Raw genomic sequence first — 25872 nt, forward strand, 5'->3', positions numbered from 1 at the left:
GAGTGATTTGCCCTACCAGCCACATATCATGCCACCACATGTCATTCTGGCATCTCAAAGTCTCAGTGAGTTGCAGGACGAAAGTGTTGCAAGAGGTGAAACAAAGTGCAGTAGGTTGCCAGTCACGGTACTTGATATTTGTCAAAACAAAATATGTCTGTGGTCACTTGGGTGTATAGCTAACTACTTTTCGGGTGAAGACTTAGCTTGTGCGAACAGGCGCGCCAGGTTTGGTAGTGTTGCCTGCTATGTACGAAACAGAGTATAGATGGGTGTTTAGCAGTCTTAAGCAACACAAGAGCTACGAGCCACTGTTGTGGAGAGCTATTCATGTAGTAGTACACTTGAGGACAAAGGTTGCTAAATGACAGATGAGATAAAAAGAAAGATGATTATCCCTGAGGCCATGGTGTTAAGCCTTAAACTGAAGAGGCAGCCCAAATTTTAGTGTGCAAACGTCATGCAGTAGAATTAAGTTTCAAGCTTTGCACCCACACCATGATTAACAATTTTTTTTGGAAGCGCATGTAGCCTAGAAAGTTCAGTTTCTGGGTGTACAATGTGAAATGTTAGGATGTAGGTACATTTTTAAAACATAGCAGCATGGCAAGCATTTTTATTTCATCTTTTGGAATTCTGCAGATATCGCACTGCTGTTACATATGCCTTGATCAGGTTGAAGCTAAAAAGTGGAAAGGATCCGTCAGTTATTAATACTTACCTTGTTACACAACTACAGAAAAAGCAATTACACAATTGCAATAATTGTCCTGCCTTCTGATCATGAGAAATTGTGATTTACGACCTCAGCTCATTATGAGTGATTGCCACTTTTTCGCTTGTGACAAGCTCATCTCATCATATGCATTTCGTTACTTTCTGATCGGCTTTTGATGAACAAAGGTTGTCAAGTGGTGTTTTTCCTTTTATATCATAGATAGCAGTAGCTGTTCTTTTACAGTACCAAAATTTTATATGAACCCTGAAGCGGTTAAGGACTAGGCATAAATTAATAGCTAGGCATTGAAGCTGCCACTTATAAATTATGTTTTCCCACAGTTTCAGACACTATTAAAATCCAGTGTATGCATTTTGGTGGCTCATGGTGGCTTATGGCGAATTGCTAATTGTCAGTCTGTCTGGGACGACTCGCAGTGCAAGTGCTCAGTATGTAATTTCCATGCTCCTATTTCATACAAGTGCAGTAACTATAGAGCGGGCATACAGTAAGACCATTTTGGTTATTTTAGAATTTTTACTTTGGTCTTTCTTCTCTTATTATTATACAGGTTCACCCTTAAAGGTCACAATGCTCCTGTAGATCAAATTCGGCTTGATGAATCGGGCTTCAAGTCTCTCACTTACAACTCGGATGGCATTGATCGGAGTGTTCGTGTCTGGGATGTTATGAAAGGCAAGTTTTGTTTGCTTTACTATTTTATTTCTTCTCACGGTTTATGTAGCATTAATATTCAGGTTTTTAACATGTTATAGTTAATGGGGAATACACAATTGGCCTGCAAACCTAAAATCTTGCTGCATTTACACAGGCTGGCTAAAACTTAGCTTGTCTTGCACTTAACATGTTACTAATGAATGGTGGAGACATTGTCTGCTCCATTGGCTTGGCTTGCAGTCGTAAAGCCTTGCTGTACTTACTTGCATGGGCTGACTCAAGCAGAGCCTTGATTACGTTGGCTGTGCCTTCCCAGTGGTTCAGAATTCTTTTGTTAAAGTTGGGGATGCCACTTCCTTACAGTCAAGCCTCAGTTCGAAAAGGCTATGACAAATTTTCTGCGCTTTGTCGTAGACCATGAACCATTAACAAGACTGGACATCGTCCATCTTGTTATGCTTATCATTTACCAAGCATTGGCAGCAGAGCTTGACATAAGTTGCAACTTCTCACTGAATGGTTTACAGTGATGATAGCAGACAATAATCTTGTGGCTGCATTGTCTGCCATTGCATTTTCATAGATGCCCCAGTAGATGATTTTTGACAACCGATATTTCACAAATGTTTTGGGTGCTACAGAAGGCACAAATGTGCTAGTATGAGCACAGAAAAGTTATTTGTCTTTCGAGGACAGCAGCAATGCTGAATATCATAGTAAAGGCCCCTGCCTTACCAGTACTCCTCAACCCTCCTGAGTTGTACAGATCAGAAGGGTAGAACTGGTGTGTTTTTTGTATATTTTTAGTGCTATACAGTGCAAAGTTTATGGGACGCATGTGCTTAGAAGCAAATTTATTGTAGCACTGCCTTACGACCTATTCACCTGGCATTCATGCCAGCAGGCGCAGCATGCATATCCCCTTATACCTGTAGGATATCCCCATATCCCCTTATACCTGTTCAAGAAGCTCTGCATTAATGGCAGGACGGTGAATGTACTTGTTGGCAAATCAATAGCTGTGTGTCATGTTCAGTGCATAATAAACAGTTCAATGCAAAACGTTGCAGCACTTACGGAGAGCAGAAACACAAATCGCAAAACCACAATTACCACTCAAGACACTTTCTTTCCTGATCCGGAAAATTCTCAAACAACTTCAAACTGTGCACAGCATTACATCATTGGCTAAAAGAGATCATGACACACTACAGGAGTGGAGGCAATGAAAGGGAGTGTGATGAATTTCTCTTTTGCGTTGGGCAATATTATTTTTATTGCGTTCACTAAAAGCCTGAACTAATGAATGTGGCTTGGTCATGCGGCAAAAAAAAAAAAATGCGTGACAATGGTAAATGGTGCCTGCTGTTTCCATAGTGCGCCAGTTCTCCCAGTTCCCCCATACCTCTCTTACCATGCACAGAGTAAGGAGGGTGGACAGAGGAATCGGTGTTTTCACAACATATGATTCACCATAGATAATTTTTCTTCATTTGTTTACACATTTTATGGAGCATGAATATGAGCATAGCACTGGCACTGCCCAACAGCTATCCATGGCACTTGAGTAGACGACCATCGAGAAATGTGGGTCACCGACTGTGCAGTCGTTTAACCCTTTAAGGCACTTTTTACGCAGTTGTGTACATAGTGAACTCTGCCTTTTTTTTTTTTTCAAGGTGTGCTATATGCAGCACTGATTTCTTCGTTTCAAGCAAATTAAGCATCCTTCGTATTGCATATGGGATGTTTTTTATGCCAACTAGTGAATGCAGCAAGTAATACTGTTCAGAATAGTGAGCTTGGTAGTATGTCCTCTGCCATTTTCATGCAGACAGATTTTGCTAAGAGTATAATAATGCAATTTTTTTTCTGAATTTCTAGCATCATATGAACGTTTAAAAAAGAAAATGATTCCGCGATCCTTCGTGTGTTTGACAGATCTGGTGTTACAACATTATAATTTCCAACCATTGTGACATTTTCTACAAAATTTTGTACACGCATGCAAAATGTTGCCTATTGGTGTTTTCCAAATTGCTTTAGAGGCCTGGGTATACTTTTAAGTGGGAAAATATTAGATTTTAATCGAAATGACAAGTGGCACCTGGAGGGTGCCACTTACTCTTGCTGCACGCATTTGTGGTGCTGACATTAAAAATGTGCAGGTACTGTCGCGATCACAATATTGTTGGACATTGGAAAGCATGGCAGAACTGCGTTCTGCACCATCTAATGGCGCACCCTCGCTCCTTCTCCCCCTTTCAGACATCTCTGTACTGTCACTCCTAGCACGTGCGCAGTACGTAGATCGCCGCTAGCACCAGGTGCCGCTTCGGAATCTAGCCAGCATCTGCCTCAGCCGCTGATGAATAAAGCAGATAGCGTGTCGCGATCACAGTGCAGCGACTCTTGACAAAGGAGAGGGAGCGTGCAATTATGTTTCTCTGTTTTTGCCGTGCAGGCGAGAATATCAATTTCCAGTGTATGCATGCTGAACGAACAGGCCTCAAGGCTGAATTCCGGGATGACCAACTTCTTGTCGAGAAGAATTTCGGTATACCAAGCACTCCCCTGAAAATGCGGTTACGCAAAAATATAGGCAAGAAGGAAAATCCAGATTTATTTTGCGCATGAAAGAGAAAACCATAATACTCGGCAATAATTCTCTCAGATGTGTTCCTCATGTCCAGCGCTCTGCGAAGCTCATGTGCCGTTGACTTGACGACGACGGCATTCACTGATTGCAGTTGATCTGGCGTCAACCGGAGTGACACATCGAGCTCGTACAGGAAAGGAATGTGCCCGACATGAAGGAAGAGAAGAGTCAATGGTGCAAGCAGAGCGCGGGTTGATATTCGTATTTCAAACGGCATTTTGATGAAACAAAAAAAGACCGGAAATCATGCAAGCTTCTAAAGCTCACGAACAAGCTGTGGATGTTTGGCTGATCCAGTACCACATTCCTGATGCCCCGTGAAATTGCCATCCACGTCGATTACTTCTTGTAGGCGTCCTGGCACAGAGTGATAAAGAGCTGGCACCAACTCGGTATCAGCGCGCATGCACTCCTACTCGTGGCTGAGGCGGGACCATAGCGCGTCGCCTGTTGTGGCGCCGAAACCTGTCGAAGCGAGACGCGTCTTCAGAAGTCCCCCAGTGTTTTCTATCATGTTTAAGTCCACGCCGTTTGGCGGCCACTGCAACCGGTTCACGCCCCGAGAGTCTAAGAGGGACTCCACAATGCGAGCTATGTGTACACGGCTGCGGTCATGCTGCAGCCAGTACAGCCCGTCTGCAAATGGGCCATCCAAGATATAAGGCACCAACGTGAACTCTTATGATGTCCCTGTATGCTGCCACATTGAAGCGCCTGTCAATGCGCACGAGGGGCCCAAGTCCATCCTTCGAGACGGTGCCCCAGACTGAGATTGTGCACCGGCCACTTGACTGCACACTTTGCGTGTGACTTGGTAGATACCTGTTTAGAGGAAAGGGGAGAAAGTAAAAGCAGATGAGAATATTGTTGAGCCAGGTTGCTTGTAGTTCAGTTGTTTTATAAGTGGAGAACGTACTGGCAGAGCAACTGCTGTACGTGAAATTTATCACAGGGAAGCAGCTAGAAAGGACATTTCACAGCTAGTTAAACGTCAACTGTACGCATGGAAACATTGCAGCAGTAAACCACTGTTAAGCTCTTATGGTCCAATATGTGTTGCAAGAAAAGTCTGGCAGTAACTATGAACCTGATGGAAAAACACAAGATTGAAAATGTGGTTCACTGCATAAACGCACTTGAAAAAAACTCAATATTTCATGCCTTTTTTACGAATATAACGACCAACTTTAAAAGTGTATACCAGAGAATATGTAGCTAGCCTTGCTTACCTGCAACTGACTGACCGCCAGACGCGCCGCTCTTGGTCCCACCTCGTACTGAAAGTGGACTCGTTGGTGAAGACCACATGAGACCAGTCGCCCACGGTCCACTGCTCCAGGGCCCGTGCTAACTCCAGCCTCTGTCGTCGCTGCTTGTCAGACAGATGGAGCTTCTGAGCCGCCATGCAGTTTTGAAGTCTGGCTTCCCTCAGTCTTCACCTTATAGTGCACAAAGAAACCTGAATCCGCAGCTTTTGTTGCCGTTCTTGAGCAGTGATGAAGGGATTCGCGACTGCTGCAGCAACGATCAGCCGGTCTTTTTCCCCCTGTGTGGCTCTTCGACAACCGGAGCGCTCGGCGTCCGTTATTCTTCCGTTGTCTTCCCAGAAGCACGAATAGCACGAGTGACCACGGATTTCGATCTGCCCGTGCGGCGGAATATTTCCCGCTGAGGCACTCCTTCGAGAAAAAGACGCGCAATAAATCTTTTTTCTTCGGCAGGAACTCTCGACAGCATTTTTGTAGATGCAGAAACACATCAGAGCAACCCGCTTATATACCTTCCACTAGAAATCCCTGGCCAATAACAAGGCCCCAGGTTTAGAACAACTGCTGAGGTCATTGTGTCGAAGGTTGGAAAGAAATGTCTGCACAAAAGCTCATGTGTAGCTGCTGATACTGTCCTAGTGACAGCTCCGTGCCGTTCGATGCCAGGACGCCTTCAAGTAATAATCGCAGTGGATGGGAATTTCACTGGGCATTAGCAAAGTCTGACTGGGCTAGCAGAACACGCCCCCTCCGCCCCCTTGGCCATAGGCTTTAGAAGGCTGCATGTCTATTTTTTTTATTTCGCCGAAAGTGCTGTTTACATGCATGTATTGCATGACGCTTCGCTTGCGCCATTGACCCTTTTCTGTTTTCGTGTCTGACACGCCTCTTTTCCGTATGGACTCTGCGTCGATGTGTCTAGCGCACTCCAGTTGACGCCATATTAAGTGCAATCAATGAATGTCGTCGACTTAAGTTAACTGCGCATTAGTGTTGCTTAGTGCTGGACTCACGTACACACCTGAAAGAATTGTTGCCGAGTGTTAATTCACTTTCAAGGAAGGTGTTTTTACTTGTTGCAAAAGTTAATCACACATTTACTTGCTTTTTTGTTTGCTGTAGCTGCATTTTTCCCGTACGCCTTGGCATTCCACCATTCTTCACGTCCAGGAGCAGATGTTTATCCTAGCACACAAAAAAAAAATGCGGGGGCCATCTTACGTTGTGACTAGGCAAATTTGCGCACTAAAACAAGCGACTCGTCATTGCAAGTCCCCTTCCCTTTCCCCAGAGTCAATCCTCTGCGAAAGCGGCAACTATCTGCTTCACCCATCGCAGCTATTTGCGCAGACCTGGATATCGAAGCGGCACCTGGCGCTCGTTCCGATCTTCATGCACTGCGCGTAAGGTAGGAGTGAGGCTACAGACATGCCTGAGAAGAACGAGCGGGAGTGCATCGTTAAATGGCGCAGAACACAGTTCTGCCACGTTTTCCAATGTCCCGCAATATTGTGATCGCGACAGTACATTCTGCCTCTAGTGTCAAAAACCAGCATTTATATTTAGCTGCTTGATGAGTGCTTGTCCTGTGAAACTGATTGCTCCTTCATTGCTGCCTTTTCGTTTCCAGCCGAAATTCCTCCATAAGTAAGCACTCAGCCAAATTAGAATATGTAGATTTTCATCTTTTTTTCTGCAATATCATTGCATGTACAAGACAACCACTAGCATATACAAGGCAGCCATTAGCATAACACAATAGCAAACCTAACGGTAGCAGACAACAGTGACACAGATGTCGCCAGTATCTGCTAGCAACCCCATGTTTGTAAACATGGTGCTGTTCTGTATCCACATATTCTCATTGCTTAGTGTGTATTGTGTATTGTCAACACCAGTGTTGTACAGTGAAATGCCACTTGGACAAACTTTTCCCTTAAACGAACCCTCCGCCAAAACCCAATTGTACCCACTGAAAATGTGTTTCATTTCAACGAATTTCAGCACACCACTGCTTGAATAAACATTTTTAGAAGTGTTAACCTACTGCTTCCGAGTCAAAATGGATCATTTACTATGATTCATTTACTGTTATCCATTACTATGAATGGATCAAGTACTATCGGCAGTAAAAGTTTACAGGACGTAAGTGCGCGGAAAAATATTTTTTCCGGCGCAGTCATGCAGTCCATTCGCCTGAAATGGGCCAAGGTACAAGGGTATGTGCATGCTCTATCCCCTGGTAACAATACCAAGTGACTGGGTGATGCGGCAGAGCTACAATGAATTTTTTCCTGAGAACATTCACCTCGTAAACTTTTGCTGCGAATGTACATGACTGGAAACTGTCACCGATGTGTTGATGCTTTTTTTTTTTACAAGGCAGTAAACATGTAAAATTCTGTAAGGTATAGTTATTTATTCTATGAATCTAATGCACAGCGGTCATGATTTTCAGGGGAGTGCTTAGCAGTGTTCACGCCTGACCTGGCTGTGACATGCTGTGAACTGACTCTGGATGGAAAAGCAGTGGTAATGGGGCTGGAAGGATATGACCGAGTCTTCTGTCACCTACTGCACGATGGTGAAGGCGACCAGAGCCTGCCCGAGTCTCGTCTTGCATCAAACACCTATGGCAATGTCAGCAACTGTGGCAAAGTCTTTGACGTCAGCCAACAAGGCTGAGTTGCTTGAAGCCACTGCTTCTGTTGCCAACCCATGAAAGTAGTGCAGTGGCTGAACTGCTGCAAGCCAAAGGGGACAAGAGATGCTTGCAATTCCTTGTTCTGTCTGGCACCAGCTAGGATGTTTCCCACGCCATACAGACCACAGACCGAGCAAAATTTAAGTCGGCTTTTTGACACAGAGGGAAAAGGGAGCTAGGCTGAAGCTATCAGTACGGTGGAAAAAATTTTTAGTATGTAGTACTGTGCTGGAGGTGTGTTGGCCTTCTTGATATAGGAGCCAACTGTATGCAAAATTTCAGCCAGTCCCAGAGCAATCTTGATCCAGCACACTTTATCAACACCAGTCCATGTGAAGCAGTTTAATAGTACCTACTCAAGGTATGAAGTTGGCTCACCATTTACTGAGCAAAGGTGACGACTTTTTTCTATTGTATCTGTCGAGCAGTATTAGTGTGGTAGGTTTGTTTCAGTACATTAAAGAGGTACAGACAGAATTTTTCAATTCTGTAAAGATTGTGTACGAGTAGTACATGTTCTACGATAATATATGTCACACACCTGAAATATTTTGGTCTTTTGTAACTACATTTGAATTTGTAATTTTGTAACCACGTTTGATCCCTTCACCAGTCGTAAGCCTAGAATGTAAATTTGAAGGTCACACTGGGAGATTTGTACTGTGTTCGTGGCTATCAGTCAGGTGTAGAAAGGAGTGAATCTTTTTCAAAGCATTTATTCATGGTGGTTAGAAAGATGTATGCCTTAATAAATAAGCAAAAGAAGCAAGCCATTAAACATATGTATCGGCGTAAAAGTTTTTCTAATAATCACAGTGCATGAACCACTAAGTATGAAAAATGACTATGTGAGGATTGTAAGTTGATCTAATCACTGAGGTATTAACAAAGCTTATCATAAACCAGGTGGTCATAATACACTCTCTCAGGCATCCTAGTATGTTTTCTTTTTTCAGCTACCGACTCTATGCAGTTTAGTTCCAAAACTGTTTAGTTCTTGGGAAATGTGGATCCATTAGCCATCACATCACGTCTGGGATGTAATATCCTGCTCTTCATTATCCAGTACTTGTAATTCAAAGGTGTGCCAAGAAAAAAAGTGGTTAGCACATGCTTTAGATCACGTAAACGTAGACATGCATACGGTATGGTTGTTGCATTTTTTCTTTTTCTGTAGCCTCATGTTCATGTTGCAGAAATGACCCCACTTGATTAGCAGTTGTAAATGTCACAATACAGTAATAATTTATAAACACCACTCCCTTCAGAATAAAGTTTGAAAATATTTAATTTCATCACTCTGTATGTCTGTACCTCTTTAAGCAGTCTGAAAGACAAACACTGGAAAATAAGAAGTGTCACAAAAGTCTGATTAGCATGATGCCAAAGTTCAGGAAAGTTGAACACAATGTTACTGTTTATAAAATCTGTGTTGCTGCCAGTACAACAGCCTAACAAGTGAGGCACTCGTGTTGGCTTGGTTTGTTTACCCACAAGCAAATATGCACCCCAGATTTTGGATTTTGTAGCACCACAATGTGTTATGATGTGCAAAGTTGGACTGACAGATGAAATGCATTCTTTGATATGTGGAAGAAATGCGATAGGCATGAGCTCTGCTATCTTTGGAGAGTGTCTTGTGCACCATGTACAGTGAATGCACTTTTTAACAAGCAGGGCACATAAGCAGGTCTGCAGCTCAGAAAAATATGCACCGCGTAACTCATTTCAGCATAAAAGAAGCTAGAATCTCACTTTTGTTATCTTCCTAGGAGTAGCACATTATTGTGTTCCATGCAAAGCGCTTTAGTCTTTCAAGCCTTTGCCGACTTTGTATAATGCCAAACATGCTGCAGCTTCAGTCATCCAAAACTGCCGCGGGCATCCACTCTACACACAAATGTACCATGATGCAAACATTTTGATGCATGGATATCTGTCTCTTGTCTTTGTGAAGACTGCCAATTCTGCCCACAGCATAACTGGTGGCAAAGCTCATTGAGAGGTGCTTGTACAGGAGCCCTACTGTGTGTGTCTGCTACTCAAGGTACTCTTCCCAGCAGCAGTCAAGAAGCACACCAACATTTCTGGCAAAAGTGCAGGTCAGGCACTGGAACATTCTTTTTATAGTGCAGTTCTTTCTGGTGGGAGCTTTTTGTGCAATGTCTTTTTCAGAAAGGTTCCATTACTGTTTTTTTTTTGTCACCCGCAACTTCAGTAGGCCAAGTGCAAGCTGGAATGCAAGGCCTAAAAAGGAGTGCAATATTTCTTGATGTGTGTTTGAACAAGCATGTACAGAAGCCAACTCATACACAAGACCCCTAACCTATAAACTACATTAACATCTAACCTGTGCCCAGCATTTGAGTACAGCTTAGTGGGAGTAATCACTATAATAATATCTTTCGTTGTTGTCACAAAAATTCTGTCAGGTAAAGCAGCCTTGCTTCAATTTTCAAACGGAAGTGAGCAAGCATTGTAATACAGCCTGTAATTTTTGTATTCTTATTCTCAATTAAAATGTAATTTTTGTTCACATTATTACTGAATAGTGATAAGTTACAACATTACAACATCTAACCCAAGCCGCAATGACCAGTGGCTTGCAATGCAACTATTTCCTGGCTCCTGGTCAAGTTTTAAATCTTTTTTTTTTTTAGGTTGGCTGCCACTGCTACATTTTAAAGCTTAAAATAAAAGATTGTTGCTGTAGGTGAAGGCAATCATTTTCTTCTCACGTCCTTCCAATTGTCTTTTTAACCATGAAACCTCTGCATGCAACATGCATGCTCAGCCAAGTGAGCCATGAGGAACACAACCAAGCAAAACCACATTGGTTTACACTACACTACTTCTAATTAGCAAGAGCAAAAATTTCTCTGCAGCCATGTGCTTGCCAGCAGAGTTCTGTTACTGCGTGGCAGGGTGTAAAATTACACATTTGAATTGCCTCCTCCCATCCTAGCTGCTTTTTGTAATACATGATGTGCCAGGTAGAGCATAGTCTTGGCAGACTGTTGCAGAGTGCAAGGTGTAGAATGATGCCAACACTGAATTTCCTCCCAGTATTGTGAATGTGAGCCAAGTCTCCTGCATATAGGTGCGCAATATACGTACCACAACTGAAAAACTGTCCTCTGCATGCAAGCAAAAAAAAAAATCTTGCTTGAACCATGATCTTAGTTTATGCTTGGGGTTCCTTATAAGTTGGGCAAGAAGTGCTTTTGTGCTCCATTTTTCTGGTAACTGAGGAAACTAGTTATCATAACTAGATTAAACTAGCATCTAGACCTGCAATGGAAAACATCTTTATGCTCTAGTGTATTTTAATTTTTATCAAGTGACTTCTTTTTTCATTTGCTTAGTAGCTTGGTGTGATTGCTGAGCGCCCTGACAATCACCCAAAGTAAAAAAATGGCTGGTTGATTGGCTGCAGTGAAAGGGAGATGATATCAAGATAAGTTTTGCTCTCACAAAAATCACTATGTAGCTCTCCTTAATACGAGGCCAAACCAGTATGCAGTAAATTATGAATTGGGTGCACTTGTGAGAGCTGACCAAAGGAAGTATTTTTTTTTTTTCAGTAAACCAAAAAATCATATTCATAATGCTCAAATGCTACGGCAGCTAGCTTTGCATCCAAGTATATTATCAGAGCTGTTATCCCATTAGTTACCCACTGTTGCATTACTTTTGGACCCAAGCTTCAGTGAAATGGAATGTTGTTTCATGCTTGAATTTCACATAGAAGAGGTACTTGGTAAAAAATTGTTTAATGCTAAACTTGGTTGGAATCCTCACATACTTTGTCCAGAAAGTTGAGGTGTGTCTTTGTCCACTAATGCTAAAGAGACAAAAAGATATTGCTGTACAAAGAGTGGCTGTGCCATCTGCCACTAAAAAGACAAAACACCTGCCCAAAGATAATGAATAAATTCTAGGTGCTTGCTTTCCATGCAGCCACAGGTCAGTTTCTTTTGGACGAAGCAAGTGCAGCCACAAAGAAGCGAATAGCACATGGTGCACCCTTCTGACCCTACTCATACTTTGTCTATGTGAATTAGGGATAATATGCCTGTCTAGAAGAGTGCACATAAGCACACCATGACTTTTTATTTTTGCGACTTTTCTTTCATGGGAGAGGTCACACTTTGAACAAGAAATTGTTATTTGTTCATTACTCACCTGGCCTGCCCTACAGCCAAGTGTGGCATTAAACGAAACCAACCCCTGAATGCCACATCTATATGAATTACAAATGCAGACTGGCTTGCAGGAAAAGCACTTGTGGCTGTTTCCAGAAGCAATGCAGCACTTTGTTGTTGCTATGCTTTCGCTTTAATTTCGCTGGTAACTTATTCTGAATTTTGAGAAATGCCTAGTCTCTCCATCTGCATTATGTATTTGTTTTCGTCCTTTGTATCCTTTTGTCTTGTGTTTACCCATTCTACACTAATTTCCAGGTGCAAAAATTCAATGGTAAGCTCTGTTTATTTTTCATTCAGTATTGTGTGGTACAAAGAATGGGCTGAACTCTTTCAGACTGGGATTTCTTTTGTTCTTTTGTAAGTGGATGATAACATCACTTAAATGATCAAACTTGAATATCATGCTTGAGTTACAAGCACTAGACATGTAACTACAGTAGAATTTCGCTGATACAAATCTCACGGGATCGCAAAAAATATTTGTATCACCTGAAATTCGTGTCATCAAAATAATGAACAAAATCTGTGTGCTGAAACATGGGAAATATGTCTGTTGACAGCCATGCGTCACCACTCGGTGTTTACTGTGTGTGTACTGCATGACTGGTGATCATGGCATAGGTGATGTGAAGGCAGCACTGCTCGCGGGTGTGGTAGCGGCTCTTGCGTTTGTGAGAATATGGAACACTCAAAATTTTGCGAATTGTATGCAATTCGCTTAGGCTGGGGAATTTCACAGATTAGCATGATCCCGAGATGAATATCAGCCGTGATCGTATAGCTGAGATTCTACTGTATGTACTGTCTTTGTCAAAAGTAACTGAGCAGCCTTGAGGCCGAGTGGTGACGTTGGGCTGCCCGATGCTGCCCGGCTGCAAGTGTAAACTGGCTGACTTAAGCCTATGCCTTCACTCTCTTTCCTTAGATGATAAGAAGTAAGCAGGTAGCATGTGTGACAAACAGTTTCGCGCCTTCAAGAGGGCACAGGCTTACGTCAGACAGTTTATACTCGCAGCGGGGGAACACTGGCCAGTGCCTGAACCGCAACGCCCCTGCTTGGCTGCAAGCCTTCTCCGGATGCCGGCGCGGCTCCTCGGTTACTTTTTGCAAAGACTGTGTAATCAGGCAGAAGTCAAAAAGTGAAGTCAAAACGCTTGCGGAATGCTACTTTTCTGTTAGTTGGAATGCAAAAAGAACATAACCTTATGCTATTGGTTATTACTGCGCCCGTGCCAGCATAACTGTACTGTTCTCCATCATGAGATCATTGTAAAGCCAATCAGTGGTTCTCACTTTAGTGTTGGAAGTTGTGTGTCTCATATTTCGAGATTCGTCAAGCCAGCAATTGGTTTTCGCTGAGCTGTGTTTAAAGCTGAACACTTTTGGGTGTTCTGGAGCTTGTCTCATGGTGCACAATGAAAACTTGAGCTTTGCTGTCATACCGCGTACTTCCTCTTGCACTCCTTTGCTGCTGGAAGTATCAGTATGCGAGCTGATGTGTGGTGATGAGCTGTGTACATGCAATCAACATATTCACTCTTTCTTTTTGATCCTAGTATTCATCCTTGGGCAAAGCCAAGAATACTTTGTTACTGTCCCAATCGCAGTGCATTTAAAGACTTGTGATTCCAGGATGGCAGTAACTACTGGCTGAAGTGAAAAGCTAAAGGTTACGCTATCTGGTTTACTAAAAAGTGAAGGCCTTGCATGCACACATCATCAGTTCACTTCAGGCATCTAGATTAAAAGATAAACAATGTGGCTTCAGTTTATTTGTACCCACTTTCTAGGCTCTCTTGTGAAACCACTGCTGTGTAGAAATTCTGAAACATAGCTATAATGCAAATTATTTACAACATTAACACTTGTGACAGTTGTGTACACCTTTGTCTCTTAAACTCAAGTTACGTGTGATTGATGCATAAATGTACTGTGCAGCAGGTTATAGCAACATGTACTTTCTACTCTAACCATGTCAAGCATTGTGTATTCCTGCGTAAGTCAACAAAACTTCAGGCCCATGTTTTTTTTGGATATGTGAAAACTGCTAGAGATCGCCAAGCTGGGAAGTGGCCAACAAAATGTGGGGGGCTGGTGTGTGTTGTATCATTCTAGTCTAGAACCAGCATTGTTTTGTCAACATCATAACAACAGCCCCTGAAGCAATTTGCAGCTGCCCACAAGCCTACAAAGCTTGGGCCCCAACTGCATGCTCAAGCGATTAAGGAACCTGTTCCTGGAGGCCAACCGATTCACACAGCAGTTAAAAAAGAAAGTGAGCAGGCAACCAGAGCAGTGAGGTGTGAGGTGGTGCTGCAGCACAGCCAAGTTACCACCTAGCTGTAGATAAGTAAACATGGTTGCTGTGGAAAGGTGCTTGTGAACAGAAACATGCAAAAAAGCTTCCGTGTGTGGTGGGGCTGCCACCAACAGCAGCTGTGTTGGATATGGGAGGGACAAAAAATGACAAAAGAAGTTTCCTTGTACCAAAGTATGACGCTGTCTGTATGTGCTGCTTAATTCTTGTGTGCCATTGAACTTGTACATAACAGCATGTCTGATCCATAAGTCTGTTTTACAAATAGCTTATGGAGACCTATAGTTTAAGTGTCTATTGTTTTCTGGTCTCCTGGCAGGTATCGTAACCTATGAAGCTCTCTTCAGTTGACCATGTATACGCATATACATATATATGTATATATGTGTGTTTGTGTTCATATATATGCACATGTGTATACATACACTTTGAGAAACTTGTTGCATTTTCACTTTCTTGAGCTTTTCTGGTTGTATACCTTGTGCTGACAAGTGAGCTCCCTTTCACTGCTGCTGCAGTGTCAAAGGAAGCATATTACTATCATACTGGTCAAGCCAGACTTAGTACCTAAAGTGTTTGTACCTAAGGCAAGCTTCTGTTTTCCTTTTAACTACATGTGTTTCAAATAAACATTAAAAAGAAGTGTTCTTCCAGGATGAAAGGGCATGTTGGCTTCTTCCATGAGTGGTATTTCATATATGCACTAGCAAAGAATTTGTGTACCACACATTGCAAAGGTCATTACTAAACATCAATCAGGTACAATACGGCTCACACTAAGCAGCTCTGTTTACCCAGTGAGGATTTTTAATGCAAAAGCATTTCTTTTCTCATGACTGGCGTGTACAGGACCTGTCGGCTGAGTGTGTCTGCAGGGCGTGTCCACATCAAAATGATTATTCGAAAAAGAAATTCACCGACATTGTGGTTCGAATCCAAGCCCTCTGTATGCCAGGCGGGCGCACAACGCATACGCCATGAAGGGTCGTTTGTTCAAGCGTGTTAGAGGGGCCTGAAGTGAACGCGTTATGATGTGTACGACGGTAAAGTGTGTTGGGGATGTGTACTGATGTTAGACAACGATGGCTTGCAAAAAGAAGTTGCTGACGTCGTCCAAGGGTCACGTGATAAGTGTCACATGACAACGGTGACTAGCAAAATAAAGCTCCCAACGTAATCCGACGGTCACGTGATGTATTTAACAGTACGTTGTGTTGGGCAAGTCGGAAGTAATTCATATTGTGGACCAGCGCAAAATGGACAACAGACCTCGGAAAGAGAAGACTACACGGGCGCCCGTGTAGTCTTCTAGGTCCGTTGTCCGTTTTTCGCTGGTCCATGTGATGAGTGTCACATGACAACGATGGCTTGTAAAGAAAAAAAAAGTTGCTGACATTCAAACGTAAATGCTTTCACATTTCTCCAATGCAGCAGACTGCAGTGGTCTACAATTTTTTCCAAGAATGGTACTGAATTGGGCCAGTAAGTAAATAAACAACATTGATAAAAATATGCATAAGACTGCACAGGTGAAGGCTAACCAGCAACCTTTTCCTTCTCCTGTGTCCAGTGTTTTGTACTGCATTTTTCATTTTCAAGACTTCGTTGAAGCATTCTGAGAGCAGTCAACTAAGCAGTGAGTCACACTGTCGGGGGGGGGGGGGGGGGGGAATACTGATTTTGGCATGGCAGCGACAATCTTCTGCAGTCAGAGAGCAGTATTCATTGCTCATGGTTAATGCGCAACTACCCATCAGTCAAGCATGGTACGGAAATGGTGAATGCAAAGTTATTTAGTATGTATCTGCTCACAAGAAATGAATAAAATGAATTCAGAGAACCTGTTAATACTTGAAAAACCAGAAGCAGCAAAAAAAGGAGGAAAGTTAATAAAATAGTGCTTAAGTGGATAGAAAATTCCCTATAAAAATAAGCCTATGAGGCTGAAACATGGAGCCTTATGAAATGGATTGAAATTAGATTGCTGAGCGCAGCATGCTATGGAGTGAAAATGACAAGGGTAACCTTGAGAGGAAAAAAAAGAGCAACTTGGATTAAGGAATAAAGTCTTTCTAATCACATTCTAGTGGGAATCGAGGAAAAAACCCAACCTGGGCAAGACACACAATGCAGGAAACCAATAACCAATGTTCTTGCGAGCTAATGAAGTAGATTTCCAAGGCAAGGAAAACTTGCAACTGTGACGATTACCCACCAGACATGGTTAAAACATTCTTTATGGCTATAATATGCACTGTTTCCAATATATTGCATATGCAAATCTGTTTAAAAGAAATTGAGCAAAGGGCTGTCACAACCGCTGCTTCTCTGAACGGAAAGCTAGGGTGAAATGGTATGGTTTGGCATATTAAAACAACGTAAGCACTTGTACTCTTATTCTTTTGTGTTGTGTTGTACTCTTGTGTACTTTTTGTCCTTGTTGTTGCACTTTTTTAATATCCCTATGTTGTATTAACTAGGCCACACTCTGACCTTAGCATGATATGCTATGCTTTGTTCAAAGAACTGTGACAAGTGAGATGTTTTTTCTTAGATATTTGAGTATTGCAGGAAATTAAAGCATGAATTACTGTTATATCTCCACAGTGCTCAATGCAGGTTATCTCACAAGTATAAACTTGGGTGCAAGATGTGTGTGACCAGCATGACTATATAAATTAGAAAGGGCGAGAAAAAGAAAAGTGCCCAGCCGCACACCGCCATTTGGCACAATGGGCAGCAGGAAATCCCTGAAAAAAAAATTGGTTTTTGAGGAAATGCCGCAGTAACTGTCTCGCATCCGGGTGTATACCTGAACGGCACTGTAAGGGAAGAGATAAAGGAGGGAGTGGAAGAAGAAAGCAAGAAAGAGATGCTGTAGTGGGGGACTGCGGAATAATTTCGACCACCGGGGGATCTTTAACATGCACTGACAGCGTACAGCACACGGGGGCACTTTTTGCCTTTCGCCTCCATCGAAACTACTGCCGCGGCCAGGTTCGAACCCAGGAACTCCAGCTCAGTAGCCGAGCGCCCTAACCACTGAACCACTGCGGTGGGTGGAAATCCTTGCAAAAAAATGTTTTTCGTGTTTACATGGTTATGCAATTCTAAAGCAGGCATGAAACACAGTAAAGTTCGTTGTTTACTTATGTTGTTCCAGTTAGCCTGTAAATTTTTAGCACTTTCCTGTGGATATACTTGAAGGCCATTTTCCGTTTCAGCATCTTGGCAACGTCAAAAGTTAATTGTGGGCATGTGGCTGTTTTGCTTTTTGCAACAGCTGCTGTTAATACTTTGCTTCACCGGATTTGGGCCAGTGCAGAGACAAAAAACTCGTAGCATCCGCCCTCCATGCAAATTACTTGTTGGCAAAACCCAAAACCTTGCACTTGAAATGCAGCATGACCTAGCAGTGCTAGTGCATAGAGCAACCCAAAAAATTTCTCTTTTGCACCAGCCATAAATGCCTATTTAAAATAAAGGCTTCAATTCTTGCATAGTTCATAGCAAGATTGATGTTAATATTCCAGCTATGCGCGGTTCCACTGTGTCATCACGTAAATAAGTTTTTGTGTAAACTTTTTAGAAGTAGGTGCCTGGACCAACGGCTGTAGCTGTGTGAACGCCGCCGTGGTGGCTCATTGGTTATGGTGCTCGGCTGCTGTCCCGAAAGACGCGGGTTCGATCTCGGTCGCGGTGGTCGAATTATGATGGAGGCTGAATTCTAGAGGCCCGTGAACTGTGCAATGTCAGTGCACACTGACAAACCACCATAAACCATAAATTGTGTGAATTAACTATACCATGTGTGAAATTCATGGCGGTTATTGTCCATTCAGGTACAGAAAACTTCAACAGGACTGATGCATCAGCTTGTTATCTGTCAGTTTAATTCAATGACTGCAGTATGTTTTAAATAAATAAATAAGGTGAGTTCAATTAATCAAAATTTTTACTGCAAATATAAAACCTATTTACTGCAAGCAAAACTACTTCCTTTTTTCTCACAGTAACCCCAAAAACAGGCCACCATGCAACCGTGCTGTGAAGCTGTGCTTGCTGCTATACGAAACCCACTAACAAAGTTTCAGTTTCACACAGATATCCGAAGTTTTTTGTCTCTGCTATGCAATTACAGACAAAAAAAAAAACCATTGGAACCACTTGGTTTTTAAAGATTCCTCCAATGGGACTTGTTTGGTTGGTTTCAACTGGATAGCTGAAATGGACTCCCAGTTGTACATAGTGGTAGTTCAGGTGAAACCAGGTAAAAAACAGAAGCACAAGAGAAGGCACAGACGGAATAGCACTAGACTTGTATATGCTTTTATACAGTCCCCAAGCGACGTGTACATGCATGAACAAAACTGAGTATTTAAAGAAAGTTTTGTTTGAGGTCTTAGTTTCAGTAAGTGATGTGTAGATCAAATGATCATGTATATGATCTTAAAAGCATGTTCCAGCAATTTTATATTGACAGCTTCACCTAATGCACATGTGCAAAAAAATTGGAGGGGACACTAAAGCTCCACTGTAAAGTTATGACGCAATAGCTTTAGTGGGTTAACGCCCATATATGCGGAATTGGTCATTCTCGACTTTACTTTCATAGATCCCTGGGAGTACTCGTACTACTCCTGGCACAGTGGTGCAGCAGTTAAGCGATGGCCCTGTGATGGCAGGTGTTACTATTGGTAGGGCTTATGTGATTCAGGTTGCTCCTCCTGGGCAACTTCTCACGACCTATCATTAATTTAACTGCCACCTGCTACAGTGGTCAGTTTGCTCACCATCTGGTTGGGCAGGTTGTGATGACGTCGCAAGGTTACGTGACCTGGGTTGTCCACCTAGGTTGCTTCTCCGGGGATTTTTTGCTCATAGTGCCGTCGACGACAGTGGATTTTCTACACAAGAGCCTTATTGCTATCACATTAAAAACGAGACGGCTTGGTATTCAAGGTTACAAAACTTGCGCTAGTAAAATATCGTGCAGACAAACAGCTACTATGTCGTGTTCACATTAAGCACTGTAAAAGGTATAAGACCCATCGTGCGTGTGGTCAAGCAGAATAAATGAATTCTGAACACTTCTGATTCACAACTCTTGATTTCCGACACACTGAGTGTGGTTTTTATCGTGCTGATGTCTGTTTAGCTCCAGGAGCAGTCATGAATTTCAGATTTCAGGACACTGACCTTTAGGCCCTCAGTAAGATTTTCTATGATATGGGTTTAACGTCCCAAAGTGACATGGGCTATGAGGGACACTGAGTGGAGGGCTCCAGTGTGGTGACCTGGGGTTCTTCAACATGCACTAATATTGCACAGCACATGGGCGCTTGTCTTTCGCCTCCATCAAAACGTGGCTGGGATCAAATCTGTGTCCTCGGGCTAGGCATTCGAGCACCCCAACCACTGAGCCACCATGGAGAGGCAATCAGTAAGTTATAAATATAAACGAGGACCTAGGTAAAAATTTGCAGTTAGCCACATTTTCTTTTTTTTTTGCACAGCAGTTCTTTGCCATCTGCGCATTAATTACCAAAAAGAGATTTATGCTTCGCACATGCAAAGGAAGCCCGAAAGACGTGAGTTCGATACCGGCTGCAGCGGTCACATTTTGATGGAGGCGAAATGCTAGAGGCCAGTGTGCTGTGCGATGTCTGTGCACGTTAAGAACCCCAGGTGGTTGATATTACATGAAATCCTCCACTATGGCGTCCCTCATAGCCTGAGTTGCTTTGGGATGTCAAACCCCCCATCAAATCAATTCAAATCAAATATACTTGCAAAGGAAAGTTGCATCTAAGCTAACTTAAAAAACTAAAAGGTAGAGTTCCTCTTAAGTCCAGAATACAATAAGCCTTCAACAACAAAGTCATCTGAGTCTAAAAGACAAGTTTTATTAAGAGTAATTAATATTTCAATATCTACATGCACTTAAATGTTGAAAATGCTTTAAAAAAGATATGCTAGCAAACAGGTGCTCATTACTACCAAGGCAGTGTAGAAGAAACTGCAGATGAAAACTAGCGTGCTTTTCTTGAGCACCACCAATGCTTCTTCAAGTATCTCGAAATGTCTCTTACGGCCATATACTCCGCTAATACACCGAGACTGCAGCCACCGTGCTCCAAATAAACCCATTTGAAATGCATGGGCTTCAGTAAGGGTCACAAAAAAACCCTGAATAAACCAATGATTACAATAGACCAACTTTGTTACTAGGGTATAATATAAACAAATTTAATTCACGAAGATTGATTGTGTGGTGCATTGGTGCATATTGGAATCAGCGGGTGGGATGCACGTTTAAGACGATCACAGGACAGGCAGGACGGTGCTGGCGCAAGCACTGAACAGAGTTTTATTCAAAGCACATACAAATATACTGTCTTTGCAAAAGGTAACCAGGAAATAATGGTTTGTTTCTTAGCCGCGTAGCGAAGCACTTACGGCAGCCCTTAAGCTTTGAATCTGCGTAGAGTAAGATGAACTCTTGTCCTCGCGTTCTGACACCTTGCGGTCTTTAGGGGTGCCGTAAAGGCTTCGTTACATGGCTGAGAAGCAAAACCCTGTTGCTCGGTTACTTTTGGCAAAGGGTACATACAAAAGCTGCACAGGTGCAGAACAGTCCGAGAGCAAAAAAACAAAACAAAGAAATCGCATCTCCTAGAAAATGCATTTTACTGTTATACAGACGGACTGATACATTGCTGATGCAGTCTGTTTCTTTCAATAAAAGGAGTTTCAAGAAGTGCTGGTTTGTCATTGCCTCTATGCAGTATCTCGATATCTGTTTGCAAAGGCTCTACATGGGAAGACAAATTGTACGAATTTTTGCCTTCATGTCTACTGAAAACAAGGTACACGTACTATTATTGCTGCATCGCCTGGCATGCAACTGCAAGTCTGACATCTACATTATTCCTTTCCCATCTGTTTGCTTAATTTTTAAAATTTTTGTTCTCTTGCCTTTCCATGCCTGTGCAGCCTTTATATTTATATTTGTATGCCCTTTGAATAAAACTTGGAAAGTTTGTGTCAGCCCTCCCTACCTCATGAGTGTGACGCGCATATCCCACCTCGCTGGTTCAGATACACTAATGACATGAAAATGTCAAAAAATTGCTTCTAAAATATTGTTTCCTATGAAACATATCTTGAACAGCATTCTGGACACAAGAGTTTAGTGGTCTGTGTGATCATTTCACGAGTAATTTTGTTGCTGAAGTTGGATAGTGAAAAGAGTTGCCGATGCAACTTCAAGCATGATGCACTAATTTTACCACATCATGCAATACTTTTTAATTGCCAAAAAATAGCCAAGAGAATTGTTGAATTTCGCTTAATGAAGGCTATTTTATATCAAGTACTTGCGGGAGAACCTTATGTGCGAAGTCCCACTATTGCTGCCCTTCACCATGCAGGGGTAAGCGAGTTCAGTAAACAAGCGTTATCCAAGCTGCTTTCACAAAGTTGTATTTGGACTTGTAGCTTAAACTTTGAAATGTGGACTAATGCTCTACTGTAGAATAATGCTGTTACTATATCTGACAAAGTACCACGGTTCGACCTAATGGTCCCAGCATAGTCCCGCGCTTCTTCCTGCTCCAGTTCCTCGGACTTTGGAGCCTGAAGCTGTTGGAGCCTTCAAGCCTCCGTGTCTGACGTCCAGCATCTGTTGTCTGGCCCAGCCCAGGCGCAACACTCCTGCTTTACTGGCATCATTTGGTGGAGACTTTCTGGTCCCCGCATCGTCCGTTCAGTGACAGCACGTCCTGGTCGCAATCCGCAGCTGATCCCCGACCATATCTGCAAGCATCGTGCTTTTCCCAGAGCCGCTTGAACACCGAAACTGCCCCTGTACTTCCTACGCATGCCTGAAATTGGGATAAAAAACCAGCTCGGAGCAGCGCGCCCTTTAGTGGGCTCGTCAGCGCGGCAGTGATGACCCGTGCTAACGTCCCGCGCTTCCTGCTGTAGGTAATGAGCCCTTATTGCCTTTACGCTAAGCCAACTAGCCATCGTGCACTCTTGGTGCTACCGAGCCCACGGCGTTTTTGCTCCATTGTGTGTGACTGTGCTCGTATGCTGCTGAAGCTTCTCATGCTAGCCGGCGGAATTGAATCTAATCCTGGCCCTGACAAGACAGAGGTTCTTAATGTTTTGAAAGAACTGCAATCCATGCAGACGGTAATACTAGAGCAACTAAAGTCTATTGTAATGAAGGTGGCTGATCATGATAAAACATTTAGCGAAATTAAAGTGCGGCTAAACAAAATTGAGACAGCCTGCGCTCGTATCGATGACATGCAGACCGGTATGAAAAAAAAACTGCATGAGATAAGCACCGAAAACAGATTTTTTTCATCCAAGTCAGCACGGTTTTCGCAAAAATTATTCTTGTGACACTCAACTTGCTCTTTTTCTGCAAGACTTACATTTAAACCTAGACAGCAACACTCCGACTGACTTAATATTTTTAGATTTTGAAAAAGCATTTGACAAGGTTCCCCATGGTCGTCTCTTACTAAAGTTATCACGTCTTAACATGCATCCGTGTATTCTAAGCTGGATTCGAGGGTTTTCAACTAACCGCCAGCAGTTCGTGTATGCCAATTCACATTCATCCTTTACAAATGTGCTTTCAGGCGTACCGTAAGGTACCGTGCTTGGGCCTGTCCTTTTCTTGATATATGTTAATGACCTGCCTTATAACATTTCTTCCCATATCCGCCTCTTCGCCAATGATTGTGTTGTTTATCGAGCAATAACGAACCCTACCGACCATTTCACATTACGAAATGATCTTACTCGCATACAGGATTGGTGTAACACTTGGCTCATGTCACTAAATGTCTCCAAAACTGTCTTCATGCCCATCCACCGTCATCGTAAGTACGTTGTGCCTGATTATAACATTTCTTCCTTATATAGCTTATAGCTTTCTTCTGATTATAGTTGATTATAGCTTTCTTAGATTACAGCTTTCTTCCTTCCGCTACTGAGACGAGCTTAGCATTGGTATGCTCGTCCACTGCCATCGCTAACTGAATAAACAGTTGTTACGTTTTTTTTTATGTTGGGATTCATCCTTCAGCAGAAACGACATCCCACATCTGGTGACCCGGACGTGATCCAGATGTGGGATGTCGTTCCTGCTGTCGAGTTCGCCAGCTTACTACAGAAAACTTCTGGCGATATACAAAGCAGTTCAACACTTTCGCCACATTCTTGAAGCACAGCACTGCACTACACTATCTACACCGACCATAAACCTCTGACCTACGCCTTCTCTTAATGCCGCGACAAACTCCAGCCAGTCCAGGAGAACCAGCTCTCGTTCATTGCCCAGTTTACCACCGACATTTAACATGTCAGCGGGAAGGACAACGTGGTCGCCGACGCGCTTTCACGTGTGGCAGCTATCAGCTCTTCGCAGATAACAGCTGATGTCCTCGCCGAGGCTCAGACTACGGATGTCGAACTGCAAGAACTTTTTAAGGGCGGGTCCTCACTACAGCTGCAACAAGTCCCACACCTGGATCAACAAGGACTATCTACTGCGACATGTCAACAGCACGAAGCAGGCCTTGCGTGCCCCTTTCCCATCGCCGTGGCATCTTCAACCAGCTGCATAATCTCAGCCGTCCCGACATACGTGCCTCTTCACGCCTTGTGGCCGACCGCTATGTCTGGCCCTCCATGCAGCGCGATTGCCGCAGCTGGGCGCGCTCCTGCATTCAATGCCAGTGCGCTAAAGTCACCATGCAGGCAAATCACTTCACCGCTCGGAGCATTCCCCCAGCCCTCTGGTCGGTTTCAACACATCCACCTTGCTATCATTAGGGCCCTTTCCCCCAGCTGGACCCTATCGCTACTGCCTCATCGCCATCGATCGGTATACTCGATGGCCTGAGGCATGGCCCCTTGAGGGAATTACCGCAGAAGACGTTGCCTTGGCCTTCTTCGCCGGCTGGATTGCTCGCTGCCGGCCCCCTCACTGCGTCACCACTGACCAAGGACGACAGTTCGAATCGCACCTTTTCAGGCTCCTCGGGCTGACCATTGGGTTTGAGCGCTCGAGGACCACCAGCTACCACCCTTGCGCCAACGGTATGATCGAGCATTTCCACCGACAGTTCAAAGCAGCCATTATGTGCCACCCGGACTCAACCTGGCTCGAAGCCATCCCAGCCGTCACCCTAGGTCTTCGTGCCACCTTCAAGCCAGACATTCAGGCTACACCGGCTAAGCTGGTCTAAAGGGAACCGCTCAGTCTCCCAGCGAATTTCTTGCTGCATCGCCATCTACCACTGCGACGTCAGATTCCACCGATTTCGTCGCCCAGCTCTGACGCACCATCGCTGCCCTCCGCCCGTCTCCTGCAGCTCACCACTACTACATGCTATGGACGTCGGGTACGCTGCAGAGATTTTTACAAGCCCTGAGGGCTCTCCACTCTGCGGGGGGGTGATGTGACGACACACTCTGTGCATATTTCCGCGCAGCCTCTGCCTTGTTATCATCCGGCCCAGCGCAACACTGCGTCACCCAAGGCATGCGTCACCGACGGTGGCTACAAAAACAGGCTGCCCGGCTGGGAAGGGCGGCTTTCTTCCTTCCACTATCGAGACGTGCGTAGCGCTGTTATGCTCGTCCGCTGCCATCGCTAACTGAATAAACAGTTGTTACGTTTTTATGTTGGGATTCATCCTTCAGCAGAAACGGCATCCCACAACATTAATAACATCGAGATTGCACGAGCTGAATCTTTTAAATATCTCGGTGTGCATATCTCGCGTGACCTAACTTGGACATGTCATGTTAACCACATAATAAATTCTGCTAACCATGCTCTAGGTTATATACGCCGTAACCTTTCCCTCTATTAAACAACTTGCTTTCCAAACGTTTGTGCGACCCAAGCTGGAGTATGCGAATGCTATTTGACTCACACCAAAATTAGGTTGCAAATCATGCATCGCATCTATTTTGGAAGGTTGAGCATTGACAAAGACCGGTACCTGCTTCAACCTCACTTTTTTTCTAGACGACTTGATCATCAGTGGAAGATCCGAGAGATTAAATGTAAGACAGATATTTACAAAGCCTTATACTTTCCACGGACGATCAATGAGTAGAACAGGCTGCCGGCCGGCGTTACTGAGTGCTGCACGGAAGGTCAGTTCCGCGCATTCTTATCTGATGTGTGACGTCGCGCGCTTTTCTTTTGCGCGTCTTTTCATTTCATTAGCTTTTTTTTTTTTTGGAGTGCAGCTGTTCTCCTTCAGTGCATGCTTTTCCTCATCTA

The 25872-nt window shown here is 43.5% G+C and overlaps 2 protein-coding genes across 6 annotated transcripts in view; both read left to right on the plus strand.

Moving 5' to 3' along the window:
- LOC144114075 (NACHT domain- and WD repeat-containing protein 1) overlaps nucleotides 1–15208 on the plus strand; it is an 84894-nt gene extending 69686 nt beyond the window's left edge. For 4 of the 5 annotated variants that reach the window (XM_077647535.1, XM_077647536.1, XM_077647534.1 and 1 more), the window contains exons 15-16: nucleotides 1290–1414; nucleotides 7782–15208. In XM_077647535.1, coding sequence (XP_077503661.1) covers nucleotides 1290–1414; nucleotides 7782–8008 — 352 coding nt within the window. In that variant the 3' untranslated portion in view covers nucleotides 8009–15208. The remainder of the gene's footprint in view (nucleotides 1–1289; nucleotides 1415–7781) is intronic. The other variant, XR_013310950.1, reaches the window with a different exon arrangement.
- A 3571-nt stretch (nucleotides 15209–18779) lies between these two features.
- On the plus strand, nucleotides 18780–24823 carry LOC144114588 (protein NYNRIN-like). Its single transcript, XM_077648429.1, has 2 exons — nucleotides 18780–18822; nucleotides 24408–24823. The coding sequence occupies exons 1-2, from the start codon at nucleotides 18780–18782 to the stop codon at nucleotides 24821–24823; spliced, it is 459 nt and encodes a 152-aa protein (XP_077504555.1).
- Nucleotides 24824–25872: the final 1049 nt, after the last annotated feature.

This window comes from Amblyomma americanum, chromosome 1 (genome assembly GCF_052857255.1).
Source record: "Amblyomma americanum isolate KBUSLIRL-KWMA chromosome 1, ASM5285725v1, whole genome shotgun sequence".
NCBI lineage: Eukaryota > Metazoa > Arthropoda > Arachnida > Ixodida > Ixodidae > Amblyomma > Amblyomma americanum.

What these genes read in the sequence shown, in the direction of transcription:
- LOC144114588 (XM_077648429.1), top strand. Translation starts at nt 18,780, where the DNA reads ATGGACTCCCAGTTGTACATAGTGGTAGTTCAGGTGAAACCAG. An exon ending in GGTAGTTCAGGTGAAACCAG is followed by an intron (nt 18,823 to 24,407) that starts GTAAAAAACAGA and finishes TGCTATCATTAG; the next exon opens with GGCCCTTTCCCCCAGCTGGA.